At 37.0% G+C, this 19,091-nt stretch overlaps 1 protein-coding gene across 2 annotated transcripts in view; it reads right to left on the reverse strand.

The window, feature by feature from the left end:
* Positions 1-19,091, reverse strand: part of LOC106873837 (bone morphogenetic protein receptor type-1B) — a 119,498-nt gene that overhangs the window by 643 nt on the left and 99,764 nt on the right. Inside the window, exons 7-11 of one of the 2 annotated variants that reach the window (XR_016242577.1) lie at positions 15,986-16,165; positions 14,520-14,625; positions 7,854-8,029; positions 1,268-1,546; positions 1-212 (exon numbers count right to left, since the gene is read on the reverse strand). The exon at positions 1-212 is cut by the window's left edge and continues 626 nt beyond it. Coding sequence is in view for 1 of the 2 variants with exons in the window: in XM_089355085.1 (XP_089211211.1) it covers positions 1-4; positions 1,416-1,546; positions 7,854-8,029; positions 14,520-14,625; positions 15,986-16,165 (597 nt within the window). In the remaining variant the exon portion in view is untranslated. The remainder of the gene's footprint in view (positions 213-1,267; positions 1,547-7,853; positions 8,030-14,519; positions 14,626-15,985; positions 16,166-19,091) is intronic. The other variant, XM_089355085.1, reaches the window with a different exon arrangement.

Consider the following 19,091-nt stretch of genomic DNA (forward strand, 5'->3'; position numbering starts at 1 on the left):
AATACTGCAACAAAGAAAAGAAATTAGAATACATTATTAAAAAAGAATATCTGAACTCAATCTACACACACACACACACACACATCATCAAACATCCATTCTCCATGAGTTGGACAATTTGATAGGAGTTCGCCAGGTACAGAGCTCCCCAGGCTCCTTATGTCTGTTTTGGCATGGGTTCTATGGCTGGATGCCCTTCCTAATGCCAACCACTTTACAGAGTGTACTAGGTGCTTTTATGTGGCATTGGCACAGGTGCCTTTACATAGCACCAGCACCCACTACACACATTATATTGTGGATGAAGCCATAATAACCATTTAAAGTACATACTGTAATACAAGTTGCAGCAGAAAAACCTTGCACTCATTTCAATACACATTAGCTAGTAAAGTTAAGCAGGTGGTAACAATACCTTTATGTAGCTAATGCTTTACTGCCCCCCCCCCCCCAAGTAACCATCATGGTTTGAACTGCTGCATGCCATGCACTTACTGTTGAAATGTTTGTAAATCACCTGTAAAAAGGAAGGTTTCCCTTTTTGCCACACCCTGTATATATTTTTCTTTCATTTTTTTTCCATAGTATTATACACTATTTTATTCTACATCTACAACCTGCGTCACAATTTCACTACACTCGGAATGCTGTAAAATGGTGTCAGTGACAAAGTCATCAACCATCATCATCACTGTTTCACGAACATGTCACATGCTGGCATGGTTTCTGTGGCTGGATGCCCTTCATATTGCCAAATATGATGAAATTCATGAGTTTTCTACATCACAGTCATTTCATTCTCAAGTCACTTGCCCAACATGTACAACTGTTAAATATGTCTGTATGAGTAAGTAAGTAAGTGTGTGTGTGCGCATGCGCAGGTATGTCTATGTGAGTAAGAAGTTTACTTCACCACTATGTGGCAATGTGGGCAAATGCCTTCTTACTACAGCCACAAAATTTCTTTTTATAATATCTGCAGATGTTATTTTCTTTGATTTATCTAATGGCATATTTAACTAGACCTTGTTCATTTCCTACTTGCAGCAAAAGCAACAGGATTACACACACACGCATCCCTCTATTATACTTTAGACTCTCTACATCTGGAATAAAGCCACCTCCTACTCTAGTACAATCTCATTTAGTCAAGAGGTTTTCTTTCTTTGTTTAGCAAGTTATTTGACAACTTAACTAGTGCTGGTGTCATGGAAAAAATCACACCATATACTCTGTAAAGTGGTTGGCATTAGTAAGGGCTTCCAACAATAGAAACCATGCTGAAAAAGACATTATAGCCTGATGTAGTTCTTCCAGTTAACTGGATCCTGTCTAACCATAACACACGGAAAACAGGTGTTAAATGTTGTTGATCATACGTACATACATACAGAGAAACAGAAACGAGTACTCACATGATCACTGACCCAGCGATTAGGAATAGGAGGCCGTTTTTTCTCAATACACACAACCCTTTTAAGATCTTCATAGCTGGGATCAGGTGAGAGGTAATCATAATATGGAAGCTGAGCATCTTCAACAATTCCTGAAACAAATAAAATATAAAGATGTATATATATATATATATATATATATATATATATATATATATATATATATATATATTGTTTTAGGGAAAAGAACCAAGTTTCAACTATATATTTATATATATATATTACTCTGTAAAGCTTAATTTAATTTTAATTTTTAATAAATTGATTTTAATTGAGTTTTTACCTGTAATTTGGGATTTTGTCCCTAATATTATTATATATATATATATATATATATATATATATATATATATATATAATCCAAAAAAATAAAAAAAGAAGGAAAAACACAATGTGAGGACATGGTACATGCAAAGTATTAATAGATGCTCAGCGAAGGAAAGAAAGTTAGTTTTATGTTTGGAGCAAAGCTCTTCTTGGACAGGAAAGTCCAAGAGAAAAGAACGACAGAGGAAAAAAAAAAATCGCCAACGATCCACATGTAGTTACATTTTGAAATGTAATTACACACACACATATATGTATGTGTGTGTGTGTGTGTGAATCATTGGCGATTTTCTTCCTCCATCTTCCCTTCTACAGGACTTTCCTCTGTTTCCAAAGAAGAGTGTCTGCTAATAGTTCACATGTCCCACGGCCTCGTGTTGTTGTTTTTCTGTGTTTGTTCTTCTTTCTTAGATTTATCATCATCATCATCATCATCGTTTAACGTCCGCTTTCCATGCTAGCATGGGTTGGACGATTTGACTGAGGACTGGTGCAACCGGATGGCTACACCAGGCTCCAATCTAATTTGGCAGAGTTTCTACAGCTGGATACCCTTCCTAACGCCAACCACTCAGAGAGTGTAATGGGTGCTTTTACGTGTCACCCGCACGAAAACGGCCACGCTCGAAATGGTGTCTTTTATGTGCCACCTGCACAAGAGCCAGTCCAGGGGCACTGGCAACGATCTTGCTCGAAAACCCTACAAGGCCAGTCAGGCGGTACTGGCAACAGTCACGCTCAGGATGGTACATCTTATGTGCCACCCGCACAAGAGCCAGTCCAGGGGCACTGGCAACGACCTCACTTGGCTTGCCGGGTCTTCTCACGCACAGCATATTTCCAAAGGTCTCGGTCAGTAGTCATCGCCTCGGTGAGGCCCAATGTTCGAAGGTCTTGCCTCACCACCTCAGCCCAGGTCTTCCTGGGCCTACCTCTTCCACGGGTTCCCTCAACTGTTAGGGAGTGGCACTTTTTCACGCAGCTATCCTCATTCATTCTCACCACATGTCCAAACCAGCGCAATCGTCTCTCTTGCACACCACTACTGACGCTTCTTATGTTCAGCTTTTCTCTCAAGATACTTACACTCTGACGGGTATGCACATTTACATTACACATCCAGTGGAGCATACTGGCTTCATTCCTTGCGAGCTTACGCATGTCCTCAGCAGTCACAGCCCATGTTTCACTGCCATGTAGCATGGCTGTTCGTACACATGCGTCATACAGTCTGCCTTTTACCTTGAGTGAGAGTCCCTTTGTCGCCAGCAGAGGTAGGAGCTCTCTAAACTTGGCCCAGGCTATTCTTATTCTAGCAGTTACACTTTCAGCGCACCCACCCCCACTACTAACTTGGTCACCCAGATAGCGGAAGCTATCAACTACCTCTAGTTTTTCTCCCTGGAATGAGATAGAAGTTGTTTCCTGTTTGTTTACAGTGTTTATTGCACCTGAACATCTGCCACATACAAAGACTAACTTTGTAGTTAATCTGCCTTTGATATTGCTGCACCTCTTATGTGTCAATAGCTTGCACCGGGTACATCTTATAGAGTTACTACCTACTCCTTTACTGCATACTGAGCAGGGCCATCTACCTGAAGGGGTTTGTGTTTTATCTACCTTCCTACTTATTAGGATTTTGGTTTTTGCTAGGTTGACTCTAAGGCCCTTCGATTCTAGTCCTTGCTTCCACACCTTAAACTTCTCTAGTTCTGATAGTGACTGCGCAATTAGTGCAAGGTCATCAGCATAGAGGAGCTCCCAGGGGCAACCTGTCTTGAATTCCTCTGTGATCGCCTGGAGGACTATGATAAATAGGAGGGGGCTGAGGACGGAACCTTGGTAGACCCCTACCTCTACCCGGAATTCATTACTGTACTCATTTCCAACCTTCACCTTACTGACAGCATCTCTGTACATGGCTCGCACAGCTCTCACTAACCATTCTTCTATCCCAAGTTTCCTCATTGACAACCAGATAAGGGATCGGGGGACCCTGTCAAAGGCTTTCTCCATGTCAACGAAGGCCAGGTACAGAGGTTTATCCTTGGCTAGATATTTCTCCTGCAGCTGTCTCACTAGAAATATGGCATCAGTGGTGCTTTTACCTGGCACAAACCCAAACTGTATCTCATCTAAATTGATTTGCTCCCTAATTAGTTGGGCTATGACCCTCTCCGTAACTTTCATAACCTGATCTAACAGCTTGATGCCTCTGTAATTATTAGTGTCTAAAGCGTCACCTTTACCTTTGTAGCAGTTTACTATGGTGCTGCTACACCAGTCATATATATATATATATCCATATATATATATATATATATATATATATATATGAAATGAAATATATTTTATGTAGAGGAAGTAAACGTGTATAAGGTGTAAGTGAAAACTAATGACAGAGATATATGGATTGAAGCAGCAAATGACTGGGATGAGAGAGCTCTTCTGAGTGATCATTCTGAAGACAAAGCATGCAAGTAAGTTATGATTTGCATTATAAGTGTTGTAGGTTCATTATCATCATCTAATGTCTACTTTTGCATGCTTGCATAACTCAAGTGGAATTTGTTGAAACAAATTTTCTATGTCCACTCTTCCTCCTCTCTCTCGCTAGATATACGAGGAGAAATCAGAAATTAATCCACACTTTTGCCATAACATATCTTTATTATTATCACACTTCTCTCTGCGCATTTGTGCTTATAGTTGGTACTATTGTGGACACTTGAGAGAAGTTTGATCCCGATCGTGCCATTTTTCTTTCTGGCTGCTCCACTAGCAATGTGCACCAAAGAAGAACAAAGAGCAGTGATCCAATTTCTCTGGAAAAGGAGTACCAAATCAACAGTGCAAGATACAGTGCTTTGCTGGCTGACAAACTGAAGCCAACAATTTACACCAAACACTGAAGCCTATTGTCGAAGAAAGTTTTGCTGTTGCATGACAATGCACACCCACACACAGCCACCCAGACTGTTGAAACTATTAACCAAATGGGTTTTGAGGTGCTGGAACACTCTGCCTATAGCCCAGATCTTACTCCTTCTGACTATCATACCTTTGGACCACTCAAAGATGGTTTACAAGGTCACGATATGAAGGAAGTGGTGCATAAATGGCTGCACAACCAACCATAAACTTTCTTCTTGAAGGAGATATGCAAGCTTGTGGACCGCTGGACCAAGTGCATCATAAAGGAAGGAGACTATACAGAAAAATTAAATACTTGCTTATCCCCAGCTTTTGTGTAAATACATTGAAAAAACAATATAATTTTTCACTCTCCATCATATATATATATATATATATATAAAATAGCATGGGTTGGACAGTTTAACCGGAGCTGGCAAGGTGGAGAGCTGCACCAGGTTCCAGTCTGATTTGGCTTGGTTTCTACAGCTTGATGCCGTTCTTAACGCCAACCACTTTACAGTGTGTGCTAGATGCTTTTAACATGGCACCAGCACAAACGCTTCTTTTTGTGGCACTGACATAAATGCTATTTATGTAGCACAGGGCTCTTGCAAGCCAATCCTCTTCTCCAGGGAGGGGGAATGGTCTTAACACTACAGCTGTGGAATACAGGTCTTTTTGAATACACCAAGGCACCAGGCATTTAATCCTTTGTTATTTCATCTGAAAGGTTCAGCATCCAGAGGTCATCCTTCAGTGCCTTGCCTCATGTCTTCCTGGGTCTCCCTCTTCCATGGGTTACATCCACTTTGAGAGATCAGTATCCATCTGCATTACATGACCAAACCAGCATGGTCTTCTCTCACACATACTGCATCTAATTCCTCTTATGCCTAACTTCTCTCTCAATACACTAGCACTCTGTCAAACATGTACACTTACATTGCACATCCAGCAGAGCATACAAGCTTGATTCTTCTCTTGCTTTCATGTCCTCTGCATTCAGGGCCCACGTCTCACTATGTAGCATTGCTGAGCACCCCACAGACATGCATACCCTAAATGTAGTTTTCAGGGAGATTCAGCAGGTCACAATGTGACAAGGCTGGCTCTTTGAATTACAAGTACAACTCAATTTTGCCAGCTGAGTGGACTGGAGCAACATGAAATGAAGTATCTTACTGAAGGACACAACGTGCCACCAGAAATCGAACTCACAACCTTACAATCCTGAGCTGAATACCTCTAACCACTAATCCACAGGCCTTCATTATTAAGAAGTTTACACTTAACTGCTAATAATACACTGGTAGTATTGTTTCACTGTAAGACTACACTAATGTTTTATACACAAACAATGAATCAATTGCTTAAGATTAGTAACAAACAGTATTCTTAAAGCTGATCAGAAAACAAAGGAAGCTTCTGTCTATAAGTGTTTCACTGCAATGGACAGCCAACAAGCTTGTTTTGATATGACCCAGTTCTTCTTTTGTTTGTATAATGGTCTTAAACATTACACACACACATGCATGCATGCAGACACACACGACATAAAATTCTTTAAACAAACAGGATGAATAAATGTTTAATGGTAAAAAAAAATAAATAAATAAATAATAATAATTGTCCAGACTGTTCATTCAAGATTGGAAATCGAATCACTCATCTTCTGCTGTATACCAATTACTAGTAAAGTAGAAGATGGGCTACTTTATTAGTAGTGAGTTAAATGTGACCGGTTTCACAAAAAAAAAAAAAAAAAGACAGAAAAACCCCCAGTTCAACTGTTAAATACTAAACAAAACGTCTCTTTTCGTTTGTTTATTTGCCTATATTAACCACTTCAGTACCAGTGGAATGGTTTTCTTTACAAATCGAGATAACACGCTGCTGGAGCAACTCTTTTCCAATATGGATGCCCTTTCTACTAAGAACTACTTCACCATGAATGGAAATACTAGACTAAGAAAGCAGAGTTATGTCCTTTATGAAATGGATGTTAAGTTCAAGCATTTTAAAATTAAATTTCTGTAGTCAGATGGAATCAAAATGAATGAAAACGCTGTCTGTGGCTCAATAAGAAAACAGGTTGCAAATTCAATGCCATGCTTATTAACACATTATTTCAAATATTCTTTTAAGAATCATGTATGGTTATCAGGATAATAATAGTAATTTCTACTAAGGGCACAAGGCCTGAAATTTGTGGGGAGGGGAGCAGTCAAATACATCGACCCTGGTGTTTCACTGGTACTTAATTTATTAATCCACTGAAAGGATGAAAGGCAAAGTCAACCTTGGCAGATTTAGACTCAGAACATAGTGATAGACAAAATACCGCTAAGTATTTTGACAAGCATGCTGACGGTTCTGCCAGTTCACCGCCTTGCTTAATAATAAAAATTGGTAAATAGTAGTAGTACCAGTGGAAATTCCATGATAAATAAGAAATTTTTTAGATGGTTGTAAGTTTATACAGAGCCATAAAAATTAGTGTTCCTTTATAAACTCTATGTTATAAATGTCAAGGGTACTAAGCTGCTTTTGAACTGTGTCCACAAGTAGAAGAGATATTGAACTGAAAAAGGAGGGGCCAAAATTTGTTGGTGGGACAATGGTGAATAATCTTGTGGGATTCTACCAAGTTAGCTGCTATGCATCAAAACTTTTGAGTCAATACCCAAAAAAGTAAGACATTCAAAATATGGTGACTGATGGAGAGTATTCATTGGATGCAAGTCTCTGGACAGCTTCCAACATATCAATATTGTGGATAATATGGGGCTTCCCGACTGGAGTTGTAAGCTCTAAATGTTGATGCACCATACACATATACAGCTTTAGATAAATAGCTAGTAGACAGGTGACACCTTTGGCCTTTTTGACACTTCACAACCATGTGGTACTAAGTTCAACCTCACTGTGTGGCACCCTGAATATTCTCTGCCAATGCCTTAGATGGAAACTGTGCAGAAGCCTGTCATCGATGTATATATATATCAGTTAAATATTCACATATTGCTTTCAATTGGAAAAAAAATTTCTATACATAATGAAACTGTGATCTACCAACGATAGAAATAAATATATTTACAATATAACTGAAAAAAGAAAATATAGAAAAAAAAAAAACAGGTGCATAAGCAGTACCTTTATGAACACACCGACGTGCAATTTCCCATAGAACTAAACCAAGAGCATACACATCTGCCTGTTTGAATGATTCAAAATGTTTCCTATTTATAGTATCATCCAATATTTCTGGGCTCATATACAATTTGGTGCCCTGTCGAGAATTAGGTGCAATATCCACTTCATTAGTTTCACTGCAATAGAAAAGGGAGAAGACATATATACATAAAGATATATATACCCCTATAACATACACAGGGAAATAAATATTTGAGTAAACATGATTGTCTGCTTTGTGATTTTTTGCTAGGATAGATAACTCTGCTTGACTAAATCTGTGAAGTTGACAAATTTGCTAAAATATATATGCAAATTGACTTAATGTACAAAAGTACACAAATGGTGACATGAGCAGGAAAAAAACGCGATGTTTTTTTTTTGCCCCCACCCCACCACCACTGAATTTTAGATATTTGTCTGTGCTGGAGAAAGAGGTGTGTGTGTGTGTATATATATATATATATATATATATATATATATATATATATATATATCGCTTGACTGGCCTTGTAGGGCTTTCGAGCGAGATCGTTGCCAGTGCCCCTGGACTGGCTCTTGTGCGGGTGGCACATAAAAGACACCATTTCGAGCGTGGCCGTTTTCGTGCGGGTGACACGTAAAAGCACCCACTACACTCTCTGAGTGGTTGGCGTTAGGAAGGGCATCCAGCTGTAGACACTCTGCCAAATTAGATTGGAGCCTGGTGTAGCCATCCGGTTGCACCAGTCCTCAGTCAAATCGTCCAACCCATGCTAGCATGGAAAGCGGATGTTAAACGATGATGATGATGATGATGATGATGATACTCTTTTACTTGTTTCAGTCATTTGACTGTGGCCATGCTGGAGCACCACCTTTTAGTCGAGCTAATCGACCCCAGGACTTATTCTTTGTAAGCCTAGTACTTATTCTATCGGTCTCTTTAGCCGAACCGCTAAGTTACGGGGATGTAAACACACCAGCATCGGTTGTCAAGCGATGTTGGGGGAACAAACACAGACACACAAACATATACACACACATACCTATATATATATATATATATATATATATATATATATATATATTTTTTTTTTTTTTCAAAGGATGTAGCAACCGTTACCAATATAGCATAAGAACTTACCTTAGGGGATCATTAACTAGATTCCTTAAGGGTCGTTCTCACAGTTTATATTTATATTATAAGGTTTTTAAACTTTTAAATTTTCATATTCAAAAGAGATATATCGAATTTGAAGTCTCTGTCTCTTTTGAATATGAAAATTTAAAAGTTTAAAAACCTTATATATATATATATATATATATATATATATATATATATATATATATATATATATATATATATATATATATATATATATATATATGTATATATATATACGACGGGCTTCTTTCAGTTTCCGTCTACTAAATCCACTCACAAGGCTTTGGTTGGCCTGAGGCTATAGTAGAAGACACTTGCCCAAGGTGCCATGCAGTGGGATTGAACCCGGAACCATGTGGTTGGTAAGAAAGCTACTTACCACACAGCCACTCCTACACCTTATATATATATATATATATATATAGTTCATAGATCCAAATGTTCTCTGTATAGAATACACTTAATAGTGCTCAAGAGATTTAAACTTGAACAGGTATAGAAGTTAACAAAGGGATAAGCAACTTAGGCAGATCAATATATAAAGGATTTGTAACACTATATAAAAGATTTGTAATACTGTTCCTCAACCCCTTTAATTCTCTATATCATTTGTATTCTGTGTACGTCAGACCTTATTATATGCATACACATATACATTCTTTGTATTTCATGTATTTAATATACTTTACAAATATTTTAATAAGTATATACATAATTATAACAAGGGATTGGCTATAAGCCTCTCCATGCGCTTTAGGTATCTATTTTTCTATCGCGTGAAGTTTATAGCCAATGCCTTGGTATAATTATTAAAATATTTGTAAAATTTACCTATAAAGTTTTTATTTCCGTGCTGACCCCTTGGTAAAATCATTAATGATTTTTACCCTTTATTATAATTTAATATACTTTATATATTGATCTGTCTAACTTGCTTATCCCTACATTTACTTAAATAGCTATCATGGGTCCTTGTAGGATATAAAGATAGGGTGTTTCCAGAGAAGCACTCAACCTGAGTTCTGGGCTGCTATCAACACTATTAGATTCAAGACTAATATTGAAGTTCAAGTGCAGAAAATCCCTATTTCATGATGGTAAAACTGTTGTATGGGTGTGGTGAAGAGTAAATTATAATACAAATAATAAGACAAAGAAATCCTTTAACACATCTTTAATGATTTGTTACAATTGTTTCTGTACCAACTGTGCCTGCAATGCCAATTTATACAAAATTTCGAAGTGAAAATTTACATAATGTTTGTAGTTTTAGATGTTAGAGTGGCACTTCATCAGACTTGCATCAAAGGTACACCCTCACATAAGCAAAAAGCAATGTCTAGAAGATGCACAATGCAGCATGCAAGAGAGAAGACCATGATGGTTTGGACATGTGATGCATATGAATGAAAATAGCTGTATAAAGAAGTGCTGATCACTGAAAGTGGATGGTACCTGTGAAAGAGGGAGACCCAGGAAGATATGGAATGAAGTGGTGAGGACTGATCTCTGGATGCTGGGCCTCATGAAGGAGATAACAACGAACTGACATGTCTGGTGATATGAGGTTCTTGAGAAGACCCACCCACTTCAGTGAAACTGAGTCCTAGAAGTGCTGTGTGTTCCACCCACACGTGACAAGAAAACTTTTCAGACACCCTACCCCAACAAACTAAACTAAATCTCTTCCCTTCCTCACATTTCCTCTTTTCATACACTATGCTTATCTCTTGCTCCCCAATCCTGCTTACTGCCCTTGTCACTGTATCATTGCTATTTTGTAGTCCCCTACCCCTTGTATATACCCAGGTTTCCCCACCCTCACACTCAGTGCATCCAGGTGAAATCTCTACTCCCTACTCACACTCCATTTATATTATGATCCCCGTACCTTGAGGGTATGCCTGGGCATTTGCCATCAGCTATGTCTCTCTTGCTCCACTATCTCATTTATATTCTGATCCCTGTTCTTTATGACTATGCCCTGGTACTTTGCTGCCATCTATCTCTTGCACTCTTCTACTCTCTCTCTATTTCTTTCTATCTCTCTCTCTGACCAAGTAACCATGTACAGCAAGACGCCTGTTTCTGTTTCTTTGTCACACTCTAACCTTTCATCATCTGGCACAAAATCCCCTCCTCCAATGACCCCCTCCCCTCTCAAAGGATCTTTGTCTTGCAAGTTACTTGGTGACCCTGCCAGTGCTGGTGCCATGCAAAAAGCATCCAAACCACACTGTAGAGTGGTTAGCATTTGGAAGGGCATCCAACTGTAAAAACCATGCCAAAACAGACAGTGAACTTGGTGCAGTCTTCTGCCTAGCCAGCTCCTGTCAAACCGTCCAACCCATGCCAGCATGGAAAGCGCGCGTTAAATAATGATGATGATGATGATGACGGTTTCAGCAATCAACCAAACTATGTTTCATTGAGGCCTAATATGAGCTGAAGCATGTTGTCCAGAGTTGTCAGAATGCCAAAACTCAAACTATATCTAAGAAATAATCACGGAGTTATCTCCCATTTTTTATTTTAATTCCAAATCTGTTCATTTAGATCAGGAGTGGCAAATTACTTATACCATTGACCCCTTCATGGAATCGTTAATAGTTTAACAGCCATCATGTGAATTTCTAAAATGAAATTTAAAAATATAAATAAAATATTTCTTGATTTATAAATGATAATTTCTTTTGTTGTTTTGTGTCACTACTGCTTTTTAATAGATATTTAAAGAGATTTTTCAGGTGTTTATGAACCTCTAAAATAGCCTCATAGGCCCACAGGGATCAATATTAACCACTTTGCCGACCTCTCAGTTACATAATTAATGTACTTCTCACTACTATCTCCAGCGGTAGATAGACATAGACTCTTCCTCAACTCTCAGAAGGCCAAAATCACGTGATCTAGTAGTCTTGGTGGTGGTGATGGCAAGTGATTTATCTTCTGCTAGCAATGTAAACAAGAGTGCTTATATGCACCAAAATTCCATGTGAGAAATTCTCTTATGGTAACTATCCCAGTATTTTGTGTTCTAACACATCCACTTTTTTTAAGTAGGGACAAATATTAACTTTTGGTATTAATACCGCTTCTATCACTAATAATTATTTACTAAAGCTATAATTTTAATTATCTTGGCTTGTTACCACCACAGTAAGGTAGTGTCTATTAAACCATGGAATCGTTTTAGATGGGTAGACTGTGCCTAAAAAAATCAATAAGTATAAGCAGTGTCCCAGCATAGCCACAGCCCTGGGGTGAAATGTATAAAAGAACATAAATGTATGGTTAAAGTGTTTGTTTGGTTTTTGTCTTGTTTTGTTTGTTTTTTATTATTTTAGGAAGGAGTCGGTAGATAGACATAGACTCTTCCTCAACTCTCAGAAGTACCCAGACAATAAAAATCAGAGGTTAAATGATGTTATATGGGATATACATTCATATATTTTGTTCCACACATGATGTTATCTTTATCCATGAGGACTTTTAGGCTAGGTCCTGCAGAGGGCTAACTGGGCCTCAGCCCAGAGCTAAATAGCATGACTATAATACATCTATAATGATTATATGCCCCAGTGGTGTTTGATCAGAGGTTAAGGACGAATGAGAACTAATTCTGTAATGCAATCATTCTATTGTTCTAGTCCCAATTTGAATTCTAACTGTTGGCCAATTTATCCCAAAGTTCTTATCTTGATGTAAAATTAAAGAAGCAATTGTCATTTATCTCTGACATCATCTGACGAATGCCAACTAAGATGGTGTGAATCAGTCAAGCTTTACCTGCTAGAAATAGCAATCCCAATGTTGGCTGTTCAATAACCAAATGAAGTGCAGATTTTCAATCCTGGGATCATCTTGATTCCAGAAAGGTATAATATGTGTATGTAGAGCAACTGTAGACTGAGATACGGGGGTCCCAGATGGACAGACAGAATTTCACTTTTATTATTATAGACTGACACTCTAATTCAATATAAAAATAATCAATTATAACTGTCACCATCATAGCACAAAACGATTGTGTCAAAAATACATCAAGTTGGATTAGTATTATCGTTAGCCACTGAACAATGGTACAAACATAATGACAATATTCTGGTGGACCAATATTCTAACTGCTTCACCCTTTCACCTCAATAAACATTTCACAAGAAAGAATTTAACTTTTGTAATATATGTACACAGTTAATTTCGTAAGTAAAAAAAAAGTCAATGTTTTCTTTTGTTTGTTCTTTGTAAACTAGATACAGGACTCAAAGTTCCTTTTTGCAATGACAATAAACTGAATCAATTACTAGTAATGTATTATCTTCGGAAGGTCAAAATAGTAAAAGAAATTGTATAAGAATGTGATCAGATAAACCGCAGTTGCCTCCCCTCCCTTAACTACATTCTGTCCATTAACAAGGCCATTCTCTTTAAAGTTAAACCAACAGGTTTTCAAATTAGTTTTAGAATGCCCAGAAAAAATCATTATATACCGGTCGTGGTATGTTGAAATGGTTCGTTTTCGATCAGATAACGATGCTGGGACGGTTCTTTTCAGATCTAAGCTATTTGGAAGAAAATATTTGTCTGGAAAATTTCACACAAGGTAAATGGGAATTCTGGCCACATTGTTCAGTGAATGCATTAGCATTTTTTGAAATTTCAAGGTTAGTGTAAACAAACACCATGAACCTTTTTATGCTGCTCTGGAGAAATTCAGAGAAATTAGAAGTTTGGGGGTTCTTCTCTAAAAAATTCAACATACATTCCAGGTAAAAAAAAATTTGTTTAATATCTGGCTAGTCAAACTTTAATGTAAAGAATATGAATTACTACAATTCCTGTGAATATTCAAGATTTGCAGCTTAGATATTTCACAATTCAGATAAAATATTTCAGAAGTCATGTGAAACTGGCAAAATGATTATTTTCATCACCACAGGTATAACTTTGAAACTTTCCTACTACATCAACGATGTTAGCATCTATTTTATTGCAGATGTTATGTTTTATCTCAAACATTTCTTCACTCTCAGCTCAACAGTAATCACTCAGAACTCTCTCAACTTTGTTCTTCTTTAGTACTGGTGCCACAATAAAAGGCACCCAGTGCAGTTACATGTAAGGCTGCAAGGAACCTTTGATCTTGTTGAAAATACATCAACCTTTCTAATGATGATGCCTTGATGTCCAGCCATAGAAACTGAGCCAAAAATTAAACTTAGGAATGAGACCTAGTCCTCTGACTCATCTAAGAGAGGAAAAAAATAATCCATCCAGTCCATGCCAGCATGGGTAGTGAACATAATACAGTGACCATGGCAATGATGAGGATGCAACATGAAAGTTCAAAAATAACATGACACACTAAAACTTAGGAAATGCAAGTAACAGGGGAAAAGAAATACAGGTGTGTGTGTTTGTGTGTGTGTGCATGTATGTGTGCACGCGCATATGTGTAAGGAATGAAATAATTACTGTACCTAATATATTTGACACAAAGTCCAAGATCTGCTATACAACATGTTAGGTTTTTCTTCACCAAAATATTCTTACTTTTTATGTCTCGATGAGCTAATGCAGGTTTACCTTGAAGAGAATAGAGGTAAATGTTTTTATCAATATCAACAGCAATGCAAGGAACAGAAGAAGAGTAATAAAGAAAAATAATTAATAAATTAGTATCATAACAATCTAACTATACTATCATCAAAAGATTACTGTCTCTTCCATCTGAGCCAGACAGACATGCACTCACATTTGAACTAAAACAAAATTTTTAACTCCATTAGACGTTCCCTTGGATTGTGAACGTACATTTTAAAACAAAAATTCTGCCCTCTTAACAATAGATATGCTCAATTGGAAACAAAATTTCACTAACCAAGCTGTTAGAAATAATAGCCAAACCTCTCTGTCCACAGGCATCTTTAAAAAATTATACACTGGACAAAGTAGTTTCAGATATGCAAAATATAAGATGGTCACAACAGTAACATGTTTGAGTTTAGGCCTGCTCAGTCAGGAGTAATCTGAGTATAAACAGCAGGAGCTCACTGCTATATGCATTTCAAAGTACAGCAATTTACTTTTTCCTTTCTTTAACTTGGTAGATGTATAAATTACATTCACTTGTTATATGGACCATATGGATCTTTTAATGCACATATTTTAACAAAAATACTGCATCAGCTTATTTTATAGCTGTTGTGCCTTTCCTGGCATCATCATCATTATCATCAATTAATGCCATCTGTCTTCCATGTTGGCATGGGTTGGAAGGTTTGACAGAATCTGACAAGGCAGAGGACAGTTTCAAGCTCCAATTTCTTCTTAGTTTTTTTTTTTTAACAGCAAGATTCCTTTCCTAATGTCAACCACTTTACAAAGTGTACTGGGTGCTTCTTTCATAATACCAGTACTAGTGAGGTCATCAGATAACGCATAAGACAAGACCCCTTCAAGTGAGTGGGGGTATAAGCAGAGAAGGAGGTAACATTATGCAATGACAGGTAGGTTAGATAAAAACATTAAATTTCATGAATTCTAAGACTGTCCATAGAGTTAGTTTTTCTTACATTGACTGAAATAGCAAAATGTTTTAACTAATAAATAATATACACTGCTTTATGAATTTTCATAAGGAGTTTACTTTTTGATAGATTATAAAATGCCATTTTAAACAGAAGTGCATTTGCACATGTTATTCTACTTTTACATAGTCTAATCACATCAATATTAGATATTTAAATGAAAATAGATGTCCATCTGTGTGTGTGTGAGAGAGACACAGACTGAGGTTAGTAGAATAATGTGTTTTGCTTATGGGTGTATATTAATAACCAGAGCATATTTGTAATTAAAACATTTTAACTTTACAGCTCATGTACATGCAAAAAAAATAAGAATCATCAAAGAAAAAAAGGAAAATTAATGAACAAGGACTGACCTTTTGCTCCATATATTTCTGCATGAAGGAATGCAAGACCTGCTACTGTTGAGTGAGCTAAGCGCATCATATCAACAGCATTCAATGTGTTTGCCCTAAGGAAATCATATAGTGACCCATGATCATGGTAGTCTGTTATGAGATATAGCTGTGTACCTTTGATATCAGCAGCTAGAAATCCTAAAAGACAAGAAGAGAAAGAGGAAAGTTTACTTTCATTATGTAACATAAGACTACTCGTTATAATGAGCTCTTTCTACTGAAAGACAAGCATCTGGTAAAAAGAAAAGTGTATAATCAGCAGAATTCCAATATATGACCAGCACTTATTTTTATCAGCAAACTGGATTATCCTCATCATTGTTGTTTTAATGCCCACTGCTCTATGCATCAGACAAATATAATTTATACTGTGCTCCTGGTGTCAACAGTGATGTGCTGTGATTAGGGTTGAGGATGTTCTAATGTTGGCAATTTTGGTGTTGTTGATTTGGTGCAGAATTCGTTTAACATAAACAAATTTTTTATGTAACAACTGATTTTTGCTAGTTGGGCATGGAACACTGCAGAAACTAAAACAAAAAAGTATAGAAATGCTCGTAATTACCAAATTAAAAACTAAATGAAACTATAGATACAGAAAATATCATTTCTGCTTTATGTCATAAAAAGGGGGAAAACTCAATTTCTTCACTTCCATTTACTATTTCTCTCACTCAAATTGTGTGTTATATGTTCAGGTTTTGCTTTGAGCATTGCATTGTACTTTTTTATCCTTGTTGAGTTTGCAGAAAGGTACAGTGCCCATAACCTTTGTTGACCATCCAAGACCAGAGAGCTTGATGCTGCTAATGCTTCATTTAACTATTGCAGGTCAACACCTGCTAGCAAAAAAAAACATGAACAGGGAGATTCTAGAGGGATGATGGTGCAGGGAGAGAGGACTGGGGTAATAAAAATGGTTTATGTGGGGATGAGGGGGTTGAATGCACCAGGACTGAAAAGAGATGGAAAGACAAGTGGATTGCAAGTATTTGAGTGGTGGATGTATGAGACCAGCCAGTTCTGTGGAACAGAGGCTATTATAGATACAATGTAATACACATATACATACACACACAAAGTGCATGCATGTGGGTGTGTGCATTTGTGTGTAAGTGAGAGTGTGTATGCCTTCAGTGCCAAATCATCCATATCCAATCAGCCCATACAATCTATATCATCCATAGGACCTGTTTTACAACTATGGTGTACTGGGCCATGAATATAATGAAGTGTCAGTGAAGCCTCCAACAGCTGCTGCTCTTTTTTTATAATAAATACAATAGGAAAAACAAAATTAAAATACAAGGTACTACTTTAGTCCAGCATAACATAGTTCTTAGTTCAGACCATACCTCTATCAACTTATTTTGATCCCTCTAATGAACAATTATAGCTATATTATAATAATTCATTCTGCTTGCACTATTTTTCTATTTGTGTATTTTAAAAATATCATCTTTGTATTTTTTAAACTTTTAGTCAGGAGGGAAAGCAAAGCCAAATGTCCATTCAGGGTCTCTGAAACTATTGGAAGGAAGAGAGAAAACTTCAAACCAGAAATCCAGCCTGGATACTTGGAACCGATTTAAACCCACAAAAGGCACCCAAGGTGCTAAGTAGTGGTGTTGAGTTAGACCACAGATTAAATCTACCACCCAAGTAGGCCACAGCGGGATTTGAACTCAAGAATACAAACAGCCAAAACAAATATTGTAAGGCATCCAGTCCAACATCCTTACAGTTTTGCCAATCCACCACCTTGGATTGGTGCTTTCTTTTAACTGATTCCCCCACCCCCTACAAAATGAAAGGCAAAGTTGGCCTTGACAGGATTTGAACTCAGATCATAGAGAGCTGGAACAAACATCATAAAGTATTCTATCTAACACTAACAACTTTGACAATTCACCATCTTATCCAATGAGTTCAAATATAAGAGAGGATTTAATTTCCTTTAGTGGGTACAATTTACAATCTAGTTTAAAGGCTGTAACCTAAAACTCCACGGTTTAAGAAATAGTGAATGGTGATATTGTCTTTGGTTTGAATACTGAAAATGTAGTTGATTTTTCAAAGAAGCTGGTTCTTTTTTGTTTTTGTTTTTTTGTATAAAAGGAGAAAAATCCACTGCAATAATTGTTTTGCTTCAGTCCCTCCTAGACTGAGAGACAACTTAAATGGTGGTCAGTGTGACTGGTGTTTAGTTTGAACTATTGGAAGTTAAAAGAGAAAATAACTTTCATATGATTATAGTGAGAGGAAAAAAGCCACATCAAAATTTTAGTTTGGGATACAGATTTAGTAAGCAAAACACGTAATTTGAATTGTATTTTTGATGAAAGATAATATTGTGGCTTTCAATAGCTGCTGACACAATATGAAGCTCAAGTGAAAACCACAATGAAGTATTGCTCCTGTATCTGGAATGGTACTACTGTTACACTCAGATATCCAAAACCACATCTTGAAGAATCACTTAACTGATCAGTATTCAATCATTAACGGATATACTTCGGCCTGTGACCCACAGGAATGCTGTCGGTCTGCCTCACTCTATACTATAGAACTGGTCAGTCTCATATATCCACCACTCAAACACTTGCAACCCACTTGTCTTTATATTTCTTCTCAGTCTTGGTGCATTCAACCCTTTCATCCCCACATAAACCATTATCCCCAGTTCTTCCCCAACAGTATCTGGAATTTTCTCTCTGTTCATACTTTTTTCCCCGGCAGTTGTTGACCTGCAATAGTTAAAACAAATCGTTAGCTGCATCAAGGTCTCCAGTCTTGAATGGTCAACAAAGGTTATCCTACTGCAGATTCAACAAAGGCCAAAAAAAAAAAAATTAAAATAAAAAAAAATATATATATAGTGAAATGTTTGCAGCAAGACTTGAACATATAATACACACAATGAAGTAAGTAATGTATCACAATGTGTCAATAACAAAAACCTACTTCTTATAAGGTGATAGAAGATCTATTGCTCTTTTTCAGGCTTCTGAAAAATGTTTCTAACTCCATCTTGTATGCTACCAAAACATCAGTTATAGAGTAA

Source organism: Octopus bimaculoides, chromosome 7, assembly GCF_046866305.1.
Source record: "Octopus bimaculoides isolate indiv1 chromosome 7, ASM4686630v1, whole genome shotgun sequence".
Classification (NCBI taxonomy): domain Eukaryota; kingdom Metazoa; phylum Mollusca; class Cephalopoda; order Octopoda; family Octopodidae; genus Octopus; species Octopus bimaculoides.